We start from the raw sequence: 20,125 nt of genomic DNA on the forward strand, positions 1-20,125 counted from the left end.
AAGGCCTCGCGTGCCTCGTGGCTTTCAGCCGTAAGAGAAAGATCTCTGATGGGAAGCAAGACCTCCAGTGCGTCCGGAAAGCAGCCATCCCTGGAGAAGACCTCGTGTGCAGCTGGCCAGCGGGTCCCGGCTGAGACAGGCTGAGCCCCGGTCCCCGCGTCCTCCCTGCTTCCATAGGATGAATGTTAATGAGCAGCCACTGCTTGTAAAGGCCAAGGGGCTGTTGTTTAGGTCTGTGATTGTCTGACAAAGGGGAGTTATGGAAATTATTTTGACCTTTCAGCCAACTGATGTCTTGCCCTCTCACATTTATTACTCTTGGGAACATTTTCAAAAATATACATTTACAGAGTCACAGAATTAAATGAGAAACTGATTTAGGGATTAATAGCTTGTTCAGAACAGACAAAAAATAAAACCCCAGTTTCATCTAGGTTTTATTTGTAAATGTATCTGCTTGGGTATTTAACTCCAAGCTCGCCCTCTCCCCTCCCTAGTCCCTGCCCCTCCCTCATTCAGCTCTCATACGCTTACAAACTCAGTTTTGTTTTGTTTCTTGTTTTGTGTTGTTTTTTTTTAATATATTTTTATTGATTTCAGAGAGGGGAGAGAGAGAGAGAAACATCAATGATGAGAGAGAATCATTGATTGGCTGCCTCCTGTATGCCCCCTCCTGGGGATTGAGCCCGAAACCCAGACATGTGCCCTTGACCAGAATCAAACCCGGGAACCCCAGCCTGCAGTCCGATGCTCTATCCACCAAGCCAAACCACTAGGGCACAAACTCAGTTTTTAAGTGGCTAGTGGAAGTAAGAATAGCCAGATCACCTACCTAAGTACTTCCCTGCACACTTGGTTTTAATATGGATTGTTATTGGAAAGCATGGTTTTGAATCAGAAATTTCTCCCAACATGCATTTCATGGGACTCTCTCTCAGGCTTATTTTTGCTTCATTCTCCGCACCGGTGTTCTCATCCCCAAAACTGGGGCTGTTTCTCCCCCAATTTCGTTCCCAGGACAGGCTCCCAGGAGGCTGTCGGAGCCCTTGCTTTGTGTTTATGTTTACGAGGGAGCCGTCGGAGTGTAACTACGAGCCACCAGGACCTCCCATCTCCTTGTCTGTAAAGCCCTTTGAGTAGAATGGCGAATTTTGCCTTTCCCGTTTGAAAAGGAGCATAGAAGAGGCAAACTTATTAATATGCAGTGTCACAACGTATTGTCGCATAGTAACATATGATATATGATAAAATGTATCAATTCCGAGCGCCACGAATATCTGCGGCTTCACCTCAGCATGAAAGCAAATGGGTTTCCTTTAGCTTGAGTGAGTCTGGAGATAAACTTCAATGTAACAAAATGTATTTCACAGGAAATATTTGATGTGGCGCAGCTGGCTTATGAATCTCTTATCTGTTCTAGTTCACTCCTTAGCGTTATTAGTCAATTTAATTTGAGCAAATGCCAGGATTACTAACTAATTAGAAGGGAGTTAGCGAAGGCAGAGGGTGGGGCCGGGGGGGGGGGTCTGGCACTCCGGGCGTGTGGCAGAAGCTAGTCTGATTGTGCCTGACGATACCATTCGCTAAACATTGTACTTTGTGTTGTTGTCATACAGATAAGCCTCGGGTGCATATTCAGATGACTTACCCTCTACAAGGCCTGACCCGGGAAGGGGACGCGCTTGAGTTAACCTGTGAAGTCAGCGGGAAACCCCAGTAAGTTCTCAAGGCCAAGGTTGGCCGGGGGGTCACAGCAGTAAAGGTCACCATGCAGAGATTGGCCTGTCACTCTCTCCTGCTGTAAAGGTGGAATATTTTTCAGAAAGTAAAAGAATATTCAGTGGAATAAATATCTGGTTCTTAATGGTGACCTTAGGGGGGGGGAATGAAATACCAGCTAAGATTGAAATCTCAGCTAATTCCATTTTATAATCAGCAACATGACTGTCAGAACTGTTTTCTCTCATACACAAAAAATAATCCCAATCAATTGTTAGTGTGCCCACAATCTAATGATATATCTACTACCCCCGTGTTCATGTCTAGAAGGATAGTTTTTAGACAAAAATTAAGCTGCTGTGTTTAGGGCCAGCTGGGGGGGCAAATGAATTTGCCCTACCTTTAATTTTGCTTCTCTTTCCCGCAAAGAAAAGTGACTACTGGAAATATTTTTGTTAGTAAGGAACGATTCAGGAACTTTTCTCAAGATATATACAGGGTGTCCCCCAAAAATGTATCCACACCTTAACAGCTGATAGCTCAGTTTTGAAAATGAAATGTATTTTAACAAACACTGCCTTTATAATTATTCCAAGTGTGTGTGTACATTTTGGGGGGACACCCTACATATGTATGTGAAAAGAACCAACACACACTCTAGTTTCATCGCAAGTGTGAAGAAGGTGCTTGCCCTGCTAAGCGAATGAAGGCAAATTAGAGAAATGACGTGTCATCACTAATGCGGCAGAACCCACCGCAGGGGTCCTCGGTGTAGTCAGGGAGGAAGGGGGACTCTCTCCAGCAGAGTGACGATGGGTGTTAACTGCTTCGTAGGGGAAAGTAATCCATGGAACCCTAAAGGGGCACCTCGGGTCAATGCCGGGATCGGCACTCAAACTTCCAGTGTCCCCAACAGACACAGCGTTGAGCTCCCCCTGCTGTCCCCCTGGCATGATTTTCTCCTCTCAGTGTTGCTGACCAGCGTCATTATCACCGTCTTCATGTGAGGAACTTGGAGCATCTGAACAAGAAGCTGTGGAGAGGGTTTTCCCACAGCATCTAAGGAGCGGCCCGTGGCCGGGGACGGGAGCCAGGGAGCCTGGCCGCAGGAGGCTCTCTTCCCACCCCACCGCTCCAGGGCCGCGTCTCTCTCCCAGGGCAAGGCCTGGCTGCTCTCTGTCCTGGCCACTGGAGTTTGCAAGGTGACCTTAGGAAGTAGCAGGCGTCTTGCTCGTCTCCTGGTGTCCAGAGTTGCTGGTGTACACGCCCAGCTGCGGGCTGGCCTCTCCTCTGTGAACGCTGGAAGACTCGATGTCTCTCTAAACCCTAGTCAGCAGCTTACCCGCCTCCCAAACAATCCCCAGGAGAGAAAATCATTCTCACGGGCCCTTGCCACTTGGGATACTATGTTCAGCCACATTAACTGCATTTTCAGTGTATGGCTTGCTGAATTACATTTTGTTTATCTATTTCTTCTGCTGAAGGAGGTGCTGTATTTGATTGAATGTGCCACGGGGACAGAAATGACACGTTTCCTTGGGACATTGATGCCAGAGTGGGTGTTTGTTCTTCTCAAATAGGAACAGGCGCGAGTATGAGCAAGCTGGCATCGCTGCTGCTGACCCTCGCTGCACGTGACCTCTTTGCTTCCTCCAGAAATCCCATAGAATAAAAACGGTCATTTGACTCGCCCTTAGAGCTGCGCATGTGCCCAGCACTCACCCCACTGGTGGTCGCAGCTGTCCGGTGCAGGACCTCAGTCTGGTTGCAGGCAGGCCCACTGGTGCTGATTCTTAAATGACATACCGGCTGTGATGGCAGGCGCAGGTGTCATTAAAGAAAAGGGTAACTTCAGGTCCCCTTTGGAGGTTGGAATGCTGCTGGACGGGCGCCTGAGTCTCCGCCCCCAGTCTCCTTTGTCTCCTCGCTGCCCCCGGAGGTGGCGCTGGGACAGGGATGTTCCCCTGCACTGGAGTCGGCGCCACTCTCCCTTCAGCCCCATTCAGGCACAGTCCTATCGTGGCCGCGATTTCCCCGATTTCCTCAGAGGTCGAAGGAGCCGCCTGAAAGAGCGATAGTTGCAAAGATACTGTCGAACGATAATTTGTGTGGGCAGTTTTGGCTCTGGTGCATCTTGTGAAATGTGCTTCTTCCCGATGGATGCGAATGTGGTACTTAAATCACTAAAGCGCCGTGCTCCCTGCAGAGTTCGCCCCTGGGACTGAGGAGTCCTGTGGGGATGCCCTGAGGCCTCCAGCTGTGGGTGCACACAGGGCGGAGCGGGGCAGGGGGCCTGGCAGAGCCTCAGAGGAGGCCCCGCCAGGGAGCACGGGACCAGGTGGCCTCGGGCAGCGGGCGGCGCGGCTTGGGTTGGAGGAGGGCAGCAGCGGAAGTGATCGCATCTTTCCAGAATGAGAAAAGGTGATCCTCATAGAGCAGAGCCCAAGGCAGGCGCTCCTCAGGTGCGGAAGCCCATTCCTTGTTGTGAAACCTGAAATCCGTTTCAATATCACACGTGTCTTCTAAGCAAGTGTCTTGTTGTGCCAGTCACCACCAGATTAATGCCTGTATCGCTAGCCAAGGGTGCAGTCTCCCCTCGTTAATGAGAGGAATAACAATGGGTGAGCTCTGTCCTCTCTGAATTGGTGTGAAACCAGACAGCAGGGCAGACAAATAGGGTGGCTGGTTATTTCCTGATTTGTTGAAGATAAATTGGAAATAATGAGACTCCCACTTGTGGTGTGTTGAAAGTTTTTCAACACCTGATCACGTTTAAAGAAAATTATATTCCAAACAAATGTTTTGGAGACTTCACAGCTGGTAATTCTGTGAACTTAAACTACCTGCAGTAAGTCCTCTTTAATTGTGTCGCCCTGCGTGTGACTTAGTGAGGGAGATAACGCGCCTGTCCCCCCTCTTCTCGGCAGGCCTGTCAAGGTAACCTGGGTGCGAGTCGATGATGAAATGCCCCAGCACGCCGTGCTGTCCGGGCCCAACCTGTTCATCAATAACCTGAACAAAACAGATAACGGGACGTACCGCTGCGAAGCCTACAACGTCGTGGGGAAAGCGCACTCGGATTATACGCTGTATGTATATGGTACGTGAGATGCAGCTCTCCTCCCTTAGCCTCGGTACATGTTGCTGCTACTTGTAACTCTCTCCCCAAGTCTTTGGTCGAGTGGAAAACCCATAACCCAGTTGTTTCCTTCAAGAACTTAAAGAAGCAGGGCCTGGGGCAGACCCCAGTGTCTCCCCTGGGCGGGCGGTGCCAGTCCTCTCCCTCTAATCAGGGGCCTTCCCGCCAGGACAGCGGTGTCCCCAGGCACCTGGGAGGGAGATGGTGTGAGAACTAATGACTGCAGAATCCAACCTTAGCAATCAATGCTTGTCAGCTTAGAAAGTTTATTCCCGTTGGTATTTTCTATGATGCCTGGGCTAGCTTTTCTCCTGCTTTGATGAGCAAACCACCCTACTCTCATCAGGAACCTATTACATTACAAGAAGTTGCTAGGTAGTAAATAAATGGGAAAAAGCAGAAGGTCCGTGGTAGCTACCTTAACAACCTATAGGTACTGCTTTAGACCCATTTTTTTAAATTTGTTTGCTTTCTTAATATCTTTTTACAGGATCGTTAAAGCATGTTACAATGAATTTCATTCTCTAATCACATTTTAGTGAGCATCCCGCCGTGTGCCGGGCATTTTAAACCTTCTCCCCATTTACATCTTCCCGTCGGCTGTGTGTGGTGCCTGTTCCCCCTTACTGAGGGAGCACCGCCTCTCCAGTCTGATGATGACAAACCAAGTCTCTTCTGCTCCGTGGCAGTCTCTTGGTTAGGGTAATACCAGGAAAAAGAGCCATGAACTGACAGGACACAGAATGAGTAACCATAGGCGGGAAAATGCCAGCGTCTCATAAATATCTGAGGATGTGAGTGCATGTCTTCCTTCTGTTCGCAGTGTAAATAACCCCGCTGTGAGTGTACAAGTATACACATATGCACACATGAAATACTTATTTACAGCACACTGTCTTAGAACCTGGCCACTCTCCTTGTGAAGAAAATAGAAATTGCATTCTTTTTGATGAGATGGAAGTAGGCTTTACACCATATCTAGGTGCATATTAAAATAAAATCTATAGCCCATCCCTGAGTTTTGTCCTTAGCATAATGCAAAATTACAGGATCACTTCTCATCCCCTCATTAGTAGACTTCAGGGGTCGGTGTTTGCTCACTGCCCCTGTTGCCTGTGATCTGCACACGATAGCATTCCTTCTCCCCAGTAGCTAAGAAGGCCAGAGTGGAGGAAATGACTTTCCCAGGTGGGTGCCCTACTTTTGGGTGACAATCCACAGAGCTGCTCCGTCCCTCAGACTATTCATGATGTGCCACTGGCAGCGCTAGAGGGTACATGCCTCCCTCTTGCTTCCAAACTCGCCCCTCAGCTCTCTGAGTCAGGGTTTGAACCTCAGGTGATCCCCACATTGCTGTTACCCAGGTTTAGACTTTGGTTCAGCTCTCCTTAAAAGTGCAGATTTTAAAAAGCAGTGACAGATTTCCACCAGTCTATTATATGCTTCCTTGATTCAGAAGACTCAGATACCTAGGAAAAACAATGTTGATTTATTGTACTTGCCGCTCCCACATCTCAAGATGAGAAACACTTTATGGGTTTGGTGGACAGCTATATGTGGATAATTTTGGGTACTAGCTCATGGCTAGTATTTATTCCACGCCCTAGGATGACTGGCTGTTTTACATGCATAATCACCTCTGATCTCCACAATAACATCAGGAGGTAAGCATTGTCTTCATCCCATTTTACAGATGATAAAATGAGGCTTAGAAAGGTCACGTAACTTGTCCAAGTTCACAAGGTTACTAAGTCAGAGCCATGGTACTTTGACTCCCAAGTCCACAGGGACATTTCTATCTTTCTTTGTAGTTCCTTTTATTCTCACTGATTTCCACTAGAAAAATTCCCTCCAATATAAGCCTGCTTTTTTGGAATGAACTCACTGGGCCAGAGTGCATTATTGGAAAGCCAAGAAGCAGAGACCTGCGTGTTAGGTTAGCACATGTCATCCACACATGTCCCCACCAGGTAGGGCCTTGTCCTTGATGAGGGCCTTGTGGGGCCTACACTGTACCACCTACCTCTGTGCCCCTCGCAGGCCTTGGACAGCAGGCTAGCATACTCACCTGAGGTGTTGCTAGTCTGTTGATAAAATATTCTAGCAATCTGAGAAGATGGTGGATAGATTTTCTTTTCAAAGCCGATTTACTGTGCTACTACATTAACTTACAAAGTACTTTATGGGCTAAGAGTTAACATGCCTTTACGATGTTTAATTCTCTGGAAGTAACTTCTGTACCTCGAGAATCTAGCTGCTTCGTGCCTGAGCCCCAATTTGTTTTGTTCAATTGCTTCTGTGTGTCAAACCCAGCTCATTAGCTCCAACTCTGCATTTTTTAAACAGTGGCTCATGTTGCTCTTGATGCTGGACACGATCTGAGCATTGAGGTTTTACCTGTTAGCAGAATCTAATTCATTTAGGTCACCTGAGCCAGATGTGAAGGACAGCGTGTTCCCCAGCAGCGATGAAAATAATTGAAAACGTGTGATTGTCCACAAAATGAAAAGCACTGTTGACCTGAAGTCTCTGCCCTCATTAGGATGGCCCAGTCCTTGTTTATAACCATTTTTTCAAATCACCTTCAGGTCCTCTTTGATTGACTTGTGGACATCACATATTTGTGCCAATACGTTTACAGGCAGGTACAGAAATAGCAGTCTAGGGTGTCAGGGGAAGCCCCAGGTACAGATGTGGCCATTCGGTGATAAGTATGGTAAATTGAACCAGCACATTAGCTGCCCACTGCTGGGCAGCAGGCGCCTCTCCGGGTGCAGTGGGCTGGGGACTGGAGGGAGCAGACGTCTTCAGTGCTGGCTCAGGGCCAGCGCGCCTTGCTCATCTGTGTCTGCACCGACACGTGCGGGGCGGGGGGGGGGAGGGAGGCAGTGCATCCAGGTGAGCTGCCAGGTCACACCTGTGGCCCCTGAGAGTGTCTCAGGAGCAAGACTGAGCATGCTGCCTATTCTTCTTAAAAGGTAGTTTTGAAATCACCAATTTAACGATTTCTACTTGGAGGAGAATGAGATTTTGTTTGGTTTTTGTTTTTAGTGGCTTCCTTCTAGTCTTATGTGAGGCTGCTTTAACAATAGCTTAAACTCCTTGTGTCCTCAACTTAAATAAATAACGTCTTCTATAAAACGGAACGATTTGCTGTTGATTCTTCACTGTCAAATGAGTACATATGTGTATGTCTGAGAGAAGTCTGTGAGGGACATTAAAACCTCAGATTATTGATCAATAGTAGGGATCATTTTAAACAGGCATTACAACCAAGAACCAAAATTATGTTTTCGTCAACTTTCAGGAAGTTGTACGAAGCCCAGTAAAGGTGCAGTATATAGTATAATTAAAGTTTTGATGTATTAATTAGACATCTGAGAGCTCACTTGGAGATTAAAGGACACCAGATGTGTCAGGGAGAAAAAATTGACGTGCTTTAGATAAAATTTAAAATCAAAAGCCTTCAAGTCATCTTCTGCTCTGTTACAGCGGAACGGTGGCTTAGTTCAAAGTCTTGCTGACAGTTAACACATTCGGTTTGATCATTTGGGCTTGGAATTTCTCTCTTTCATATCTGCCCTTCCCTTTTCCCCAAAATCATTTTTGAGATGACAGAAGGATATACAGCGCTCAGCGTCTGACAGGCTTCCCTGGGATTCCCGGCTCCGAGGGCCAGGCCTCACTGACTCTTCCTTCTCTTGTTCACAAGATGGAAAGCGCTCCTCGGTTTCATCCTTGTCGTCCACTTAGGTCAAGCTAACTTACCAATATCGATTGGCAACTAACTTACCAATATCGATTGGCAACTAACTTACCAATATCGATTGGCAACTAACTTACCAATATCGATTGGCAACTAACTTACCAGTATCGATAAGTTGTAAAATTTTATTGGCTTTTAAGAAAGAAAATCTCCCGTGCCTGGAACTTGATATTTCGTGGTGGCATTCTCTCTTCTCCGTGTGGAAGTGTGCAGAGAGCGGAGCTTTCTCGCCTGCTGCTGCGCTTTGTTGATGAAAATAATAGGGTTAGCGTTCCTAAGAGCCAAGGCACAGGAGCACGCCCGAGGCCACAGGAGCCGCAGATAGAGCGGTCCCACCTGCTTCCTCCCTCCCTTCTCTACTTCACATTTCCTCATCTTCATTGACGTCATTCTTTTCTTAGCCCTTCCGACCAGGGCTATGGGATTTAATTGGAAGACACAAATCTTTGGAGGAGACTTTTGGTTTTAAAGGGGAGTCATCAAACCAACATCTCAGTGTCCTCGTGCCTTTGTTTTGTCATTACTGGTCATTGTTGTGTTCAGCATTGTGGGTTTGATTTTCCTTTTTTTTTTTTATCCAGATCCCCCCACAACTATCCCTCCTCCCACAACAACCACCACCACCACCACCACCACCACCACCATCCTTACCATCATCACAGGTACGGTACTTCATTTCCATGGAAATGTCCTGCATGGTGTTGTCTTTCTGGTATGTATAAAATGAGGCCTCCAAGTCCCCTTTCAATCATCGGGATTTCATTGTTCCTGTACTTTGGAACTCAAAGACTGTGTTCTTAGGTTGAATCTTAAGGACCTCAGACAATCTTTAACATTCAAGCATTTAACAGCAGATCAGATATCTTGCAGCTTACCCATAAGAGAACTCTTTTTTTTAAGCATCACTATTTAAGCAAAATGCTAGGGAAATGGCAGCCTGTCTTAGAGGACATGCTGGTGGCTTATGCTCAGCCATGGTTGTCGAATGGTAAGTATTCTGGCCTTTCGTCTTCTCCTCGTCTCAACTTCATCTTAATCCACGTGAATGAAAACGCACACCCTTTAACATGCCCGTGTGGCCATGTTCCCAACGCGTCGCCATCCTTCCTGCCCGAGACTGCCTGCTGATCATGCTGCCCGTTCGGGTCGCCTGCGTAGTGACAAGAGATCAGAGGGAGTCGCTGCCTTTGCGGCGCTGGGCACCCTGGCTGCCCTCGGGGAAATGTGGAGGGTGGAGCCGCCGTGGCTGCTGTGACGGCCTTCTCTCTGCACCGTTTGAAGCTCCTGTTCAAAGTGAGATTCACAGTCTGCCATTCTGTCACTGAGGGGGGAACCCGCCATGCACCCCCTTCTCGGACCCCAGCGGCTCCCACACAGCTCGATGGTGCCCATCGGGGGGCCTCGGAGGCCTCTGTCCACCAGGGTAGGAAGGGCTGGGTGCCGTGTCCAGCAGACGCGGGATTTCCTTAGGTAAGGCCTTTGCCACTGCACGGAAACACGTAATTCCTTCTATGAGAAAAACTCTTTGAAAGGTGACTTTCTGTTTCATTCCGTTGCCTGATGAGACTGCAAGGTCTCTGAGCCATGTGCCCACGTAAACAGCCCTAGCACTGGACTTCCTTAAAATCCCGGAATATTCCACTCTCCATCCTTCATGCCCATGCTCTTTACCGCCCAGCTGTGGCGCATCCTGTGCGGTGGCTTTCTGCAGACACTTCAGTTCTCACCCGAGTCCGTGAGGTGGATACGGAAAAAGTCAGTCTTCAGTGAAAGGGAGGCTCGTCGGAACGGTTTTCTCCACCTTCAGTGGAGCAGAGAGCTCTGAGCCACTAGTGCGGCTGTTCTGAATGTTGTTTATAAGAGCAGCAGTGCCTTCACTCGGGGTCGTCGGGAAATCCATCCACCGGTGCTTGTGTCACTGAGCTCACCCCCGTCAGCTGCTTTGTCTGGGGATTTCTGGTCAGCTTCTCCCGCTCCTGTGCTCAGGGAGCTCCGTTTGTCGGTGTCGTGGCTGATTCCTCCCTTCTGGGTCACCGACTGAGGTGCTCCTTCCCAACTCCCATTTCCAGAGCAGCTGTCATCCTCCAAACCAGGCCACTGCCTTATGACCTCTGACCTCTCGTCCAGGGTGCCCCTCGCAGGCTGCGCTCGTGTCCCCGGGTTTCCACAGCCCTGGGAGCTGCCCTGTGGGTGTCGTCAGTTTCGTCGCCCGTTCTCAGGTCCCGCACAGGAAGCCCGTGCCCATTCAGGGCGCCCTGCAGCGGTCCGTCCGTCCTGTAGACGTGCCCACACCGGCCTCAGTAGCTCCCTGCGGCGGGGGCCAGGGAACCAGCAGGCGCACACTTCAGGGCGGCCGAGCCCGCCTCGCTGTACAGCTCTACATTCTCTCCCTGAGGGGCACGCTCCCTCTGTGCTGGCCTGTCTCCGGCCTCGGCTTTTTCTTTTGTTAAGACCTGCCCTCCGTCCCCTGAGCCCTCCCCACAGCCCGTCTCAGCGGCCGGAGAGGCGCTTGGTCCCCAGCCCCCACTCTTCACTCCGACCCCCGACTCCCGACCCCCGACCCCCGCGGCTCTTACTCCGCTGCTGTCAGTTCACGTGGCAGACCCTGTGTTGAAGGACACTTCAGAAACAAGTGTATGTTCTGCCCACATCGAAGGTGCCTGTGACAGGGCCTTTCCGGCTTCGCGCTCTCTGCTCCCGGCCCCTCGTTCACGGCTGTGCACGCCGATCTCCCGGGCGCGCAGTGGCTCCGTGTGTCGGCTGCTGGCCCCTCTGCACACACAGTGCACTCGTGGTCATGAATTCCCAGAGCAGTCGACAAAAATGGCCACTAAAACAACCATGGAGAATCTGCCACCTTAACGGGTGTGATCTTACCTGCTCGCTGTGTCTTAACAAGTCGCTTTGTGTCTGTTTCTCTTGCCCAGAAAGTACACCCGTGGAATTTAACATTGGCTCCTTTTTCCAAGCACATTAAAGGTTATGAGCTGAATGGTTCTGCGTCCCATTGAATAGAGTCCAGGCTGTCCCCCGGACTTGGATCAGTTCCTACAAATTGTCCAAACTGAGCCTTGCCAAGTTCATGTCCACTCTTCTCTCCTGCACTGCGCGGTGTATTACAGCCACCATTAGCCTTCACAGCTTCAGCAGCTAAATCCAGTGACAGTGACATAAAGCCTGAACTTAAAGACGAAGAAGCCCACAGCCACCTGTTGTTTTTCTCCGTCGAATGCAGTAACTGAAACCCACTCCCAGGTCAGAGTTTCATTATAAGAAAATGTACAAATTCGACAGAAAAATATTTGTAAACTCCACAGGTCATAGTTGATTTCTGGTTTCTCTGAAAGGAAGTATTCCGTTGCCACCTTTCATCTTCTGTAACCAGGTTGTTCCTCCTGTTTAGGAGGCAGGCTGCCCTTGAGTTCCCTGTCACCCCTCCCTCAGAACAGCCAGAGCTTCCTCCTGGAGCCGCTGAGAGAGCGCTGCACACCCAGTCTGGCTCCCGGTGGCCCCGGGAGCCACAGGCGCAGGTGGGAGGAGCAGGGCGCCCGTCCTCCCTTGGCCGGAGCGGGGGGGGGGGTCTCCTGCCTGGCAGGCAGCGTCCTCCAGGGGCGTCTGTGCAGGCTCTGGAGCTGAGAGGAGCATGTGGCTTCCCAAGCCTATATGGCCGTTAATGGCACGAGAATCCCTTTCCCACTTAAAAAGCAAACGCACCCAGGCACAGACAGAGGGAGCCGCCGTGAGGCGCTCTGGTGTCTTGATGTCCTTCATGGGGTTTGATGTCCTGACCGTCTATTTCTGTTCCCACCATTGCCATTGGCCGGCACCCCTCCTTTTTAAAAGTCACCCCAGGTTGTGGTTTCATTCGGGTGGGTCTGTGCTCTCATGTGGAGGAGCAAACTGCGTGACTGGCGTGGTGCCCAGAGTCCTGTGAACACAGACACGGCCTGGCTGGTCGGAAGCCCTCACGAGGTCCCTCCCAGGAACCAGAAGCCGCGGCTGGGGGCCGGGCGCGTTTGTTTAGTCTGAACTTTTCCGAAGGCAGGTGGCGTTGCGTGTGAGGTCCACGTGGAAGTCCTGCTCTGCGCGTGGTGATCGGTGACGGCTTTGCCTGCCGGTGTGGTCACGCTCTGCCTCGGTGCTCGGGGCGTGTGGCCCAGGCCTGTGCGCACTGCGCTGTCTCCGTGGCCGCGTCCTGAGGGGCTCCCAGCCGCCGGGCGCCCGCACTCGGTCTAACACCTTCCCGGCTCACGGCCGCTCGGGCCAGGGCTTCGACCCGCAGGTCGCACTGCATGCGACCCCGTACCTTAAACACGAAATCACCTCCGAATAAGAAATGAGTAGCTATGGGGCCAAATTCGGAAGCACGTTGAAAACTCCCTTCATAGCAATGACGTAGGTCATTTCTAAGTGAGGTTTTCTCGTTTTTTAAGTACATATCCAATTAGAATTTTTTGTTTCTTGGAAAAGAAAATGGCAAGGTTTGTCTGATTGGCATCTAAGAACTGAAAGCCCCGTTTCTGTGAGGCAGTGAGTCCCGCCCTCAGGTTCCCACGGCTACTTCGGCTGCCCGTCCGGTGGCACGAGCCGCCCTGTGCGCGGTGGTCCAGCGCATCGGCAGAGGAAGAGATGCGGCCCCCTGCCCGAGCGCCTGTGCGGGATGCAGGGGCGGTGCGGCCGCGGGCAGGTGTGCAGTCTCTCAAACACGCCTGAGTGCAGGTGGGCGCACAGGGCCTCTGCAGGCCGGGAGGCTGCCCGCAGAGCCACTGCTCCGGAGCCGGGGCTGCTGGCTCCCATCGGCCTCCTGGTGTCTGCTTTCAGGAATGCATCCGACAAATACCAGGCCCCTGGTGTGCACAGCACTGTGCCAGCGCCTGTGGGGCCGGGAGCCTCCCGTAGCCCTAACACTGGCTGAGGGGGACTAGGTCATGCACGTTGGGGTGCTGTGTAGTCAGCCGATGGAGGGGCACAGGCGGAGACCGAGGCCAGGGTCAGAGGTCGGTGGTCCAAGAACGAGTATGTGTGAATAAGGAAGGATGGCAGGCACCTCCCCGCCTTAGGGCCCCTTCTCTCCAGAATTGCCCTAAGCAGGTCCTGGGTCCTGCCCCTAAAGCAGGGGTCCTCGGCCAAGGACAATGTTAACGCACCCGCCCCTCCGGTGCCCCGCCCCCTCCCAGGGTTGGTTGGCAGCGTCTGGAGACACTTTGGTTGTCACCACTGGGGTACTAATAGCACGTAATGGATGGAGGCCACGGATGCTCTCAACATCCCGTCATGCACAAGAAAGAATTATCTGGCCCCAGTGCTGATTGAAACCCCGCCCTAAAGGGAACCAGACTTGAATTTTCTAGGGACTTTGTTCTGGCAAAGGAAACATCCTTTTGACTTTGGGAAGTGAGCCGTCGGAGAGAAAGCGCAAGGTTGGCAAGTGTGGTGTGGGGAGAAGAAAGAATGGCATTTTGGAAATGAAGCCTGAAGGCCAAACTGCTTCCAGCACTGCCATCCGTGTGTGTGTGTGTGTGTGTGTGTGTGTGTGTGTGTGTGTGTGCTGTGTGTGTGTGTGTGTGCTGTGTGTGAGAGTGTGTGTGTGTGTGTGTGTGTGAGTGTGTGTGTGTGTGTGTGTATGTGTGTGTGCTGTGTGTGTGTATGTGTATGTGTGTATGCTGTGTGTTTGCGTGCTGTGTGAGAGTGTGTGCTGTGTGTGTATGTGTGTGCTGTGTGTGTGCTGTGTGTGTGTGTGTGTGTGTGCTGTGTGTGTGCTGTGTGTGTATGTGTGTGTGCTGTGTGTGCGTGTGCTGTGAGTGTATGTGTGTGTGCTGTGTGTGTGTATGCTGTGTGTGTGCTGTGTGTGTGTGTGCTGTGTGTGTGCTGTGTGCTGTCTGTGTGCTGTGTGTGTGTACTGTGTGTGTGCTGTGTGTGTGTGCGTGCTGTGTGCTATGCGTGCTGTGTGCTGTGTGTGTGTGTGTGTGTGCTGTGTGCGCTGTTCCAGGCGTACACCTGCCATCGGTGCTGGAAAGTGCTCATCTGTCATCCCAGAGTGTTTCCCAACTCGCCTTTTCTCTGGAGTTCATCTTCTCTGTGAAGACGGCTTTCCATTCAGAGCTTCCCGAGCTCCCCGACGCGCCGGTGTGGCCGCCGACGGGCGCATTGTTAGGACCCTAGTCACTGCTTATGCGGCCTTTTATGGAAGAACCACCTTTTCAAGTTTTGCCCCCAAAGAACATGACCATCTTTTTCATACTATTTTCATTTTACTGATGACTATAAGCCCATGACAAATAGCATCCTAGCCCGCCAGTTTGGGCCCATAGTGACTGTGAGGGAAGGGAAGAAATTAGCATACTATAGTGACGAAGCTCCTGTGATTCTGCATTTTTTAAAAAGGAATGAGAGACGGAACATAATGCTTCTATCATAATTCCCATACTTTTCTGCTCCTTGTTTAAAAATAACTCAAGAGATAAAGACTTCACATGCTTCCATCCTGAAGCTCTACCAACAGTGCGGACAGTAACATCATGCAGGCAGGTTTCTCAGGCTGAGGAAGGCGAGAGCCAGAGGAAGGACTTGGCAGGAGGGGCCCGGGACCCGGGTCTAACCCGGGGAACAGCAGCTGCTGCCGCCGCTTCCCTCCCCCACCATCACCTCCTTGCAGCACCCTCCCTGTCCCGCCTCCCTGTGCCTTGCCCCTTTCTCCCACCAGCATGCTCTCACAACGTGACCCCGGAATTGTTTTCCTGGTTAAATGAAGCCACTGTACAGATTCCTGTAGTTCCAGAACATCTGGTTTTCAAATGGAAAGATCTCAGGGCACAGCAGCAGCAGCGAACACTTCCGAAGAAGCTTTTAGCAAAACTTGAAGCTGCTTAACCAGCATCCGCCCTGTTGTTCTGGACACAGTGTCTTCACTCAAGGGCCGGTGTGTGTGTGTGTGTGTGGGGGGGGTGCATTCAGGAGTCGGGAGCCTTGTCGTAGCTCTGACCGGGCCTTTAGCTTCACTTTGTCCCTGTCTACTTCTCCCGCCTCTGAGAAATCAGAGTTTAATGAAAGCACAACATAGATGGAAAGAAAATTAACCACAAAACCAGTAGAAAATAAATTTCGAAGTTTAATTTTCCAGCACGTGCTTTTGCTTTCAATAGATTTCAAATAAGTATAAACAGAATAAATAAACTGAAAGGAAAGATATATATATATATATATATATATATATATATATATATATATATATATGCCAGCGCAGCACAGCAATGAAAATAAAATTGTCAGGGGATTCCTTCCCTGCCCTGGGTCTGGATTAAAGGCCGCTCCCTCACACACACCGAAGGGGAATTCAATTAAGAAAGCCATTGGCTCCTTATTACCTTTAGTTAAGAAAGTAAACTGGGGGAAAGTGTATTAAAATGTGTCTGGACTGCTTAGTGTGCTTTCATTTAAGCTTATGACAATCAAAATGGGAGAATTTAAATTCTTTACAATTAAGCGCTGCTCTGGAGCAGATTGGGTTATTACACTGCATTGTGATGTACCCCGCCCCCCTCCCTCCCCCCGGCCCCAGCCTCGCGGCGGCTGCGTGGCCGAACAGGGGCTGCGCTGAGCAACTGGAGAAGAGAAGGTATTTAAGGTTGTGAGTTTAATTTGGTTCTAGGATTTTCATTTTCATTTATGGCCCCCGTTGTGTTTGAGACCACGGACTAATTTATGGATTAGCTTTAAACCCCCAGTCTGTCACACTCGTTGAACAATTCTAAGTTGGAGAGAATCCATATGAAAGGATTAGCATGTGCCACAGCAGAGCTTACACATGACTGTTTCAACTAAATATTGCCCAGCTGCCTCTCAGGCAGTAATTTCTTTTCTACTTGGTTAAATGGCTAGTGTCTCTGATATCACACATTGTCGGCGCCTTTCCTTTTGTGACCGTCATCTACCGCAACACGAACTATAGATGCTGTTTAATTTGTGCAAGCTGGGGTCCCAGGCATTGCTTGTGTGGTTGGGAGACGGAGAAGAAACGTCCACATTTGGTGACACGGCGTCTTTCAGAGAGCAGTGTGGCCCGGCCTTGGGCACCTCGATGCCACTCCTACAGCAGCTGGGGAGAGACTGGTCCGAAGGGGCACACGTGCTGGGTTTTCAAGAACATGGGATTGTTTGGTGCTGACCATATGAAACAAATGTACAATACGTTTGCCCTCATTATAATTAACATTTAAAACAACTAAAATAGAGACAGTAGCTGGGCAAAGCCTTTTCCGTTTCTAGCCCTTCGGCCCCGCAGTCAGCTCAGCCCGCGGGGCCCGGTTCTCCCGTAGCCCCAGCTCTGAGGTGACCCTGGAAAGGCAGCACCAGATGAAGTTGGAAAAGCCTCTGAGGGTAATTAGGCACTCTCACTTTTCAAGTCATCACGGCATTTGTAACCCATATTGGAAATTTGCTGTTTGCAAGTTGCCCGCTGTACACCGAGAACGGTACCAAGCCCTGCACGGCCCCGCCCGTTGAGTCACAGGAGTGGGCTTGCACATGGCCCCAGTCTTCTGATTAAGATCCCCTTATAATCCCGCTGCACAGGCGGCGCCGCTTCAGAGCCGAGGCTGGTTTCTGCATGAAGTCGTAATGCAATTATGAAGGAGAATTAGATTCTGTCACAGTGCTCTCCTGTGGGGAGCGCAAAGCCACTTCTAAAGAATTGTTTTTTTAATTCTTTATTTGAAATAGCCTCCGTTCAGGTAGCATACCAGATGCTCTTAGAGAAATGGGACCAGCGGCCTGGCACACCCCCTCGGGCGTGTACACTCTGTAGCCAGCCGCCTTTCTGCCGCATCCCCTGCTGCACAGCCGATCTGGTTCTGCCATTACCAGCTGCGGAAACTGCTGTTCCACTGGGATGTTTGAGAAGTGCTTTTTCCTTCTCACCCGCCCTTTCTCCTGCCCTTTTGGGTCCAATTGATGGGTTTCCTGTCCCCAGAATGGGGAAGCAGGCTGCACTGTGAACTTGCCTTCATTTATGTTCTACCCACCTGCAAGCTGACGGCCAGCTCCACTTAGTCTGACTTCGTCATCCGCGGACAGGAGGTGGTGATGGAGGGAGACAGTACATTTACAGTGGGGAGTCACCAGTTAACGAGAAGCTATTCTTTGTGAGGGCTCCACCCCCTTGCTTTCATTCCCTACTAACAATTCACCTGGTGAAAATGCAGCAGGTTAGAAACGCTACCACGAAAATAACGAGCCCAGGTGTTTATTGCCTTTTGTGAACGTTGAGAAGAGCAGTGCCTAGCTACACAATGTGTGAACATGCATGTACGTGTTTCAGCACAAAGTGCATTGCATGTGCCCTTGAAGTTGGAAGTGTCTCAAACTAACATTTGACTTAGGTATTTCAAGTAAAGAGACGTGTGGAGTGTGTCATGAGAATCTGGTGTAGATGTTTCAACTGTACAATTTGGGGTGTTTTTACTGCTGTTTTATGCTTACAGACTCGACTTGTAAGTATCATGTTATTATGTGGTGAATGTTATGCTTTTCTCTCCTTCACCTGTTCTTCAAAAACCCAGTTAAAAGTTAGATTGAGCTACAGGAGCCGCTCAGACTGCTGGTTAATTCTCGCTCCTGGAAGGGCTCTGCGTTTTGATGGAACGGGATCCTAAGGAAACGATGCCAACTGCAGGGGAACACCAGTGCGGTTCACGAGCCGTACTTGTGAATGGGAAGCACCAGGCTCATTGGACCAAAAAAAAGTTATGTGTAGCATTCCAGTGCATTGAAACATTGCCTATGTTGAGTCCGAAATAGTCCTTTGAAATCTCCAAAACTTGTGAAAATAGTGACCGCTAGCTGCATTATAGGATGGACAGGTCACCACCGCAGTGTTGCCAGAGCCCCGCCTCCGCGCCAGGGGACGTGGGAGGAAATGCACTTGTGAGGCGTAGAACGGAAATGGCAGCTGGCCGGCGGGTGACATCGGTATGAAGCTGGCGAGAAGAGTGGTGTTAAAGCGGCTGGGAAAAGAAGGTCCTTGTGCGTTTTCTAGATCTGTATGCCCTTCCCATCTAGCCAAGAGGAAAGAGCAAGTTGATGGAACGCCTTGAGTTTCCCGTGAAGAGGAGCCGGTAAGGCCGGCCCGGAAGAAGGAGGACCCGCACCTGCATCGGGACTAGAAGGAAGACAGACCACATTTCCTCCCACAGCAAGTGCACTTGGCAGTGACAGCACCACGTGCAGTCTCGGACGCAGCCGCGCAGGCAGGACTCTGGCGGCTCACAGCACGCATGTGCTTCTGAGTTGTGAGCCGAGGGTTGGCTGGAGACTTTTAATTTTGGGAGTTTCACGTGATTAGAAGTGGCATCTGGCAAGTTGACATGGGTGTTTCCATGATAGACTCCTGCTCTTCAAATGTGCCATAATAAGGTCTGCAGAGTGAGGAATGGCTTAGTGGTGCGTGTGTGTACATGTGTGCACATGTGTGTGCACGTGTGTGCATGTGTGCGTGTATAAACTAATCTGAAAACCTTGACCATGTTCCTTGCCAGGGCCTCCCGATTACCAGAACTGCCCAGCTAAGCTCTGCTGAAACAATACTGGGTGGAACACTGGGACCCATATACTCATCTACGGGCACCAGAGCATAAGCCATAGATGACCCGAAAGCTGACTCAGGGACCCTGATTCAGGGAGGCCTGATTGGCAGTGCTGACCCCAGTGCCGGCGGGTGGGTTTAGAACAAAGGCAATGTTTGAATGTATGAGTGCATCGTTAGCCAGCTTCCGACCAGCTTTTGTGTCCAGTCCTGAGCCTGATGCGTTAGGAGCCGTCCGCCAGCTACTGGGCTTGCACTGGTGTTTCTCGTCACGTTGCATGTTCCCTGACTACGCCAGCAAGGAGGCGTGTCCTGGCAGGACCCGAGAACCAAAGGGCTTACTGTCCTCCCCACTGGCTCGCAGCTTTGAGCTGAAGGCATGTCTTAAAACAGTGCAACTCACTTCAAATGCTTTTTGCTTTTCATTTATTATTGCTTGTCACGCGATGTTCTCTGAAAGCTTGCTCATATATTATCTGTTCCATTTTTTTCCATTTTCCCTTTTTTTGCATGCCGTTCCTCCTGTTTCTTCCCTTCCTCCAATCCTCTGTTCCTGTCTGTAGACACAACGGCGACGACAGAGCCCGCAGTTCACGGTTGGTATCACATTACTGTTTATCTACTTGCTCAGCACTGCTGAGAGGCAAGGCAAGCCTGGGAAAAGAGCAATGCAGTCTTCAAGGGCGACCGTGTTCCAAGTAGACGGATCGCACACACATGCCACGATTCTTAAAGCTTGAAAGATGGCGAGTCTTGTCATTTCTGTTGTGAGCCCAGTGGCCAGAGTGGCAATCTGAGGGCAGCCTCCTCGCTGGCTAGATGGCAGGAGCCTCAGTTTGCACATGTTCCTTAGTCACATTACCCGCCTGACACTGTAGTCACATAGCCCGCCTGACACTCAAGCACCAGGGACTTCCAAACA

The 20,125-nt window shown here is 50.4% G+C and overlaps 1 protein-coding gene across 6 annotated transcripts in view; it reads left to right on the forward strand.

Annotated features, from left to right (window-relative positions):
- CADM1 (cell adhesion molecule 1) overlaps positions 1 to 20,125 on the forward strand; it is a 368,112-nt gene that overhangs the window by 326,009 nt on the left and 21,978 nt on the right. For 2 of the 6 annotated variants that reach the window (XM_008150135.3, XM_008150136.3), the window contains exons 6-9: positions 1,617 to 1,716; positions 4,647 to 4,819; positions 9,206 to 9,286; positions 19,767 to 19,799. In XM_008150135.3, the coding sequence (XP_008148357.1) occupies positions 1,617 to 1,716; positions 4,647 to 4,819; positions 9,206 to 9,286; positions 19,767 to 19,799 (387 nt within the window). The remainder of the gene's footprint in view (positions 1 to 1,616; positions 1,717 to 4,646; positions 4,820 to 9,205; positions 9,287 to 19,766; positions 19,800 to 20,125) is intronic. The other 4 variants (XM_008150137.3, XM_008150140.3, XM_008150139.3 and 1 more) reach the window with 3 other exon arrangements.

This window comes from Eptesicus fuscus, chromosome 13 (assembly GCF_027574615.1).
Source record: "Eptesicus fuscus isolate TK198812 chromosome 13, DD_ASM_mEF_20220401, whole genome shotgun sequence".
In the NCBI taxonomy this organism is placed as follows: domain Eukaryota; kingdom Metazoa; phylum Chordata; class Mammalia; order Chiroptera; family Vespertilionidae; genus Eptesicus; species Eptesicus fuscus.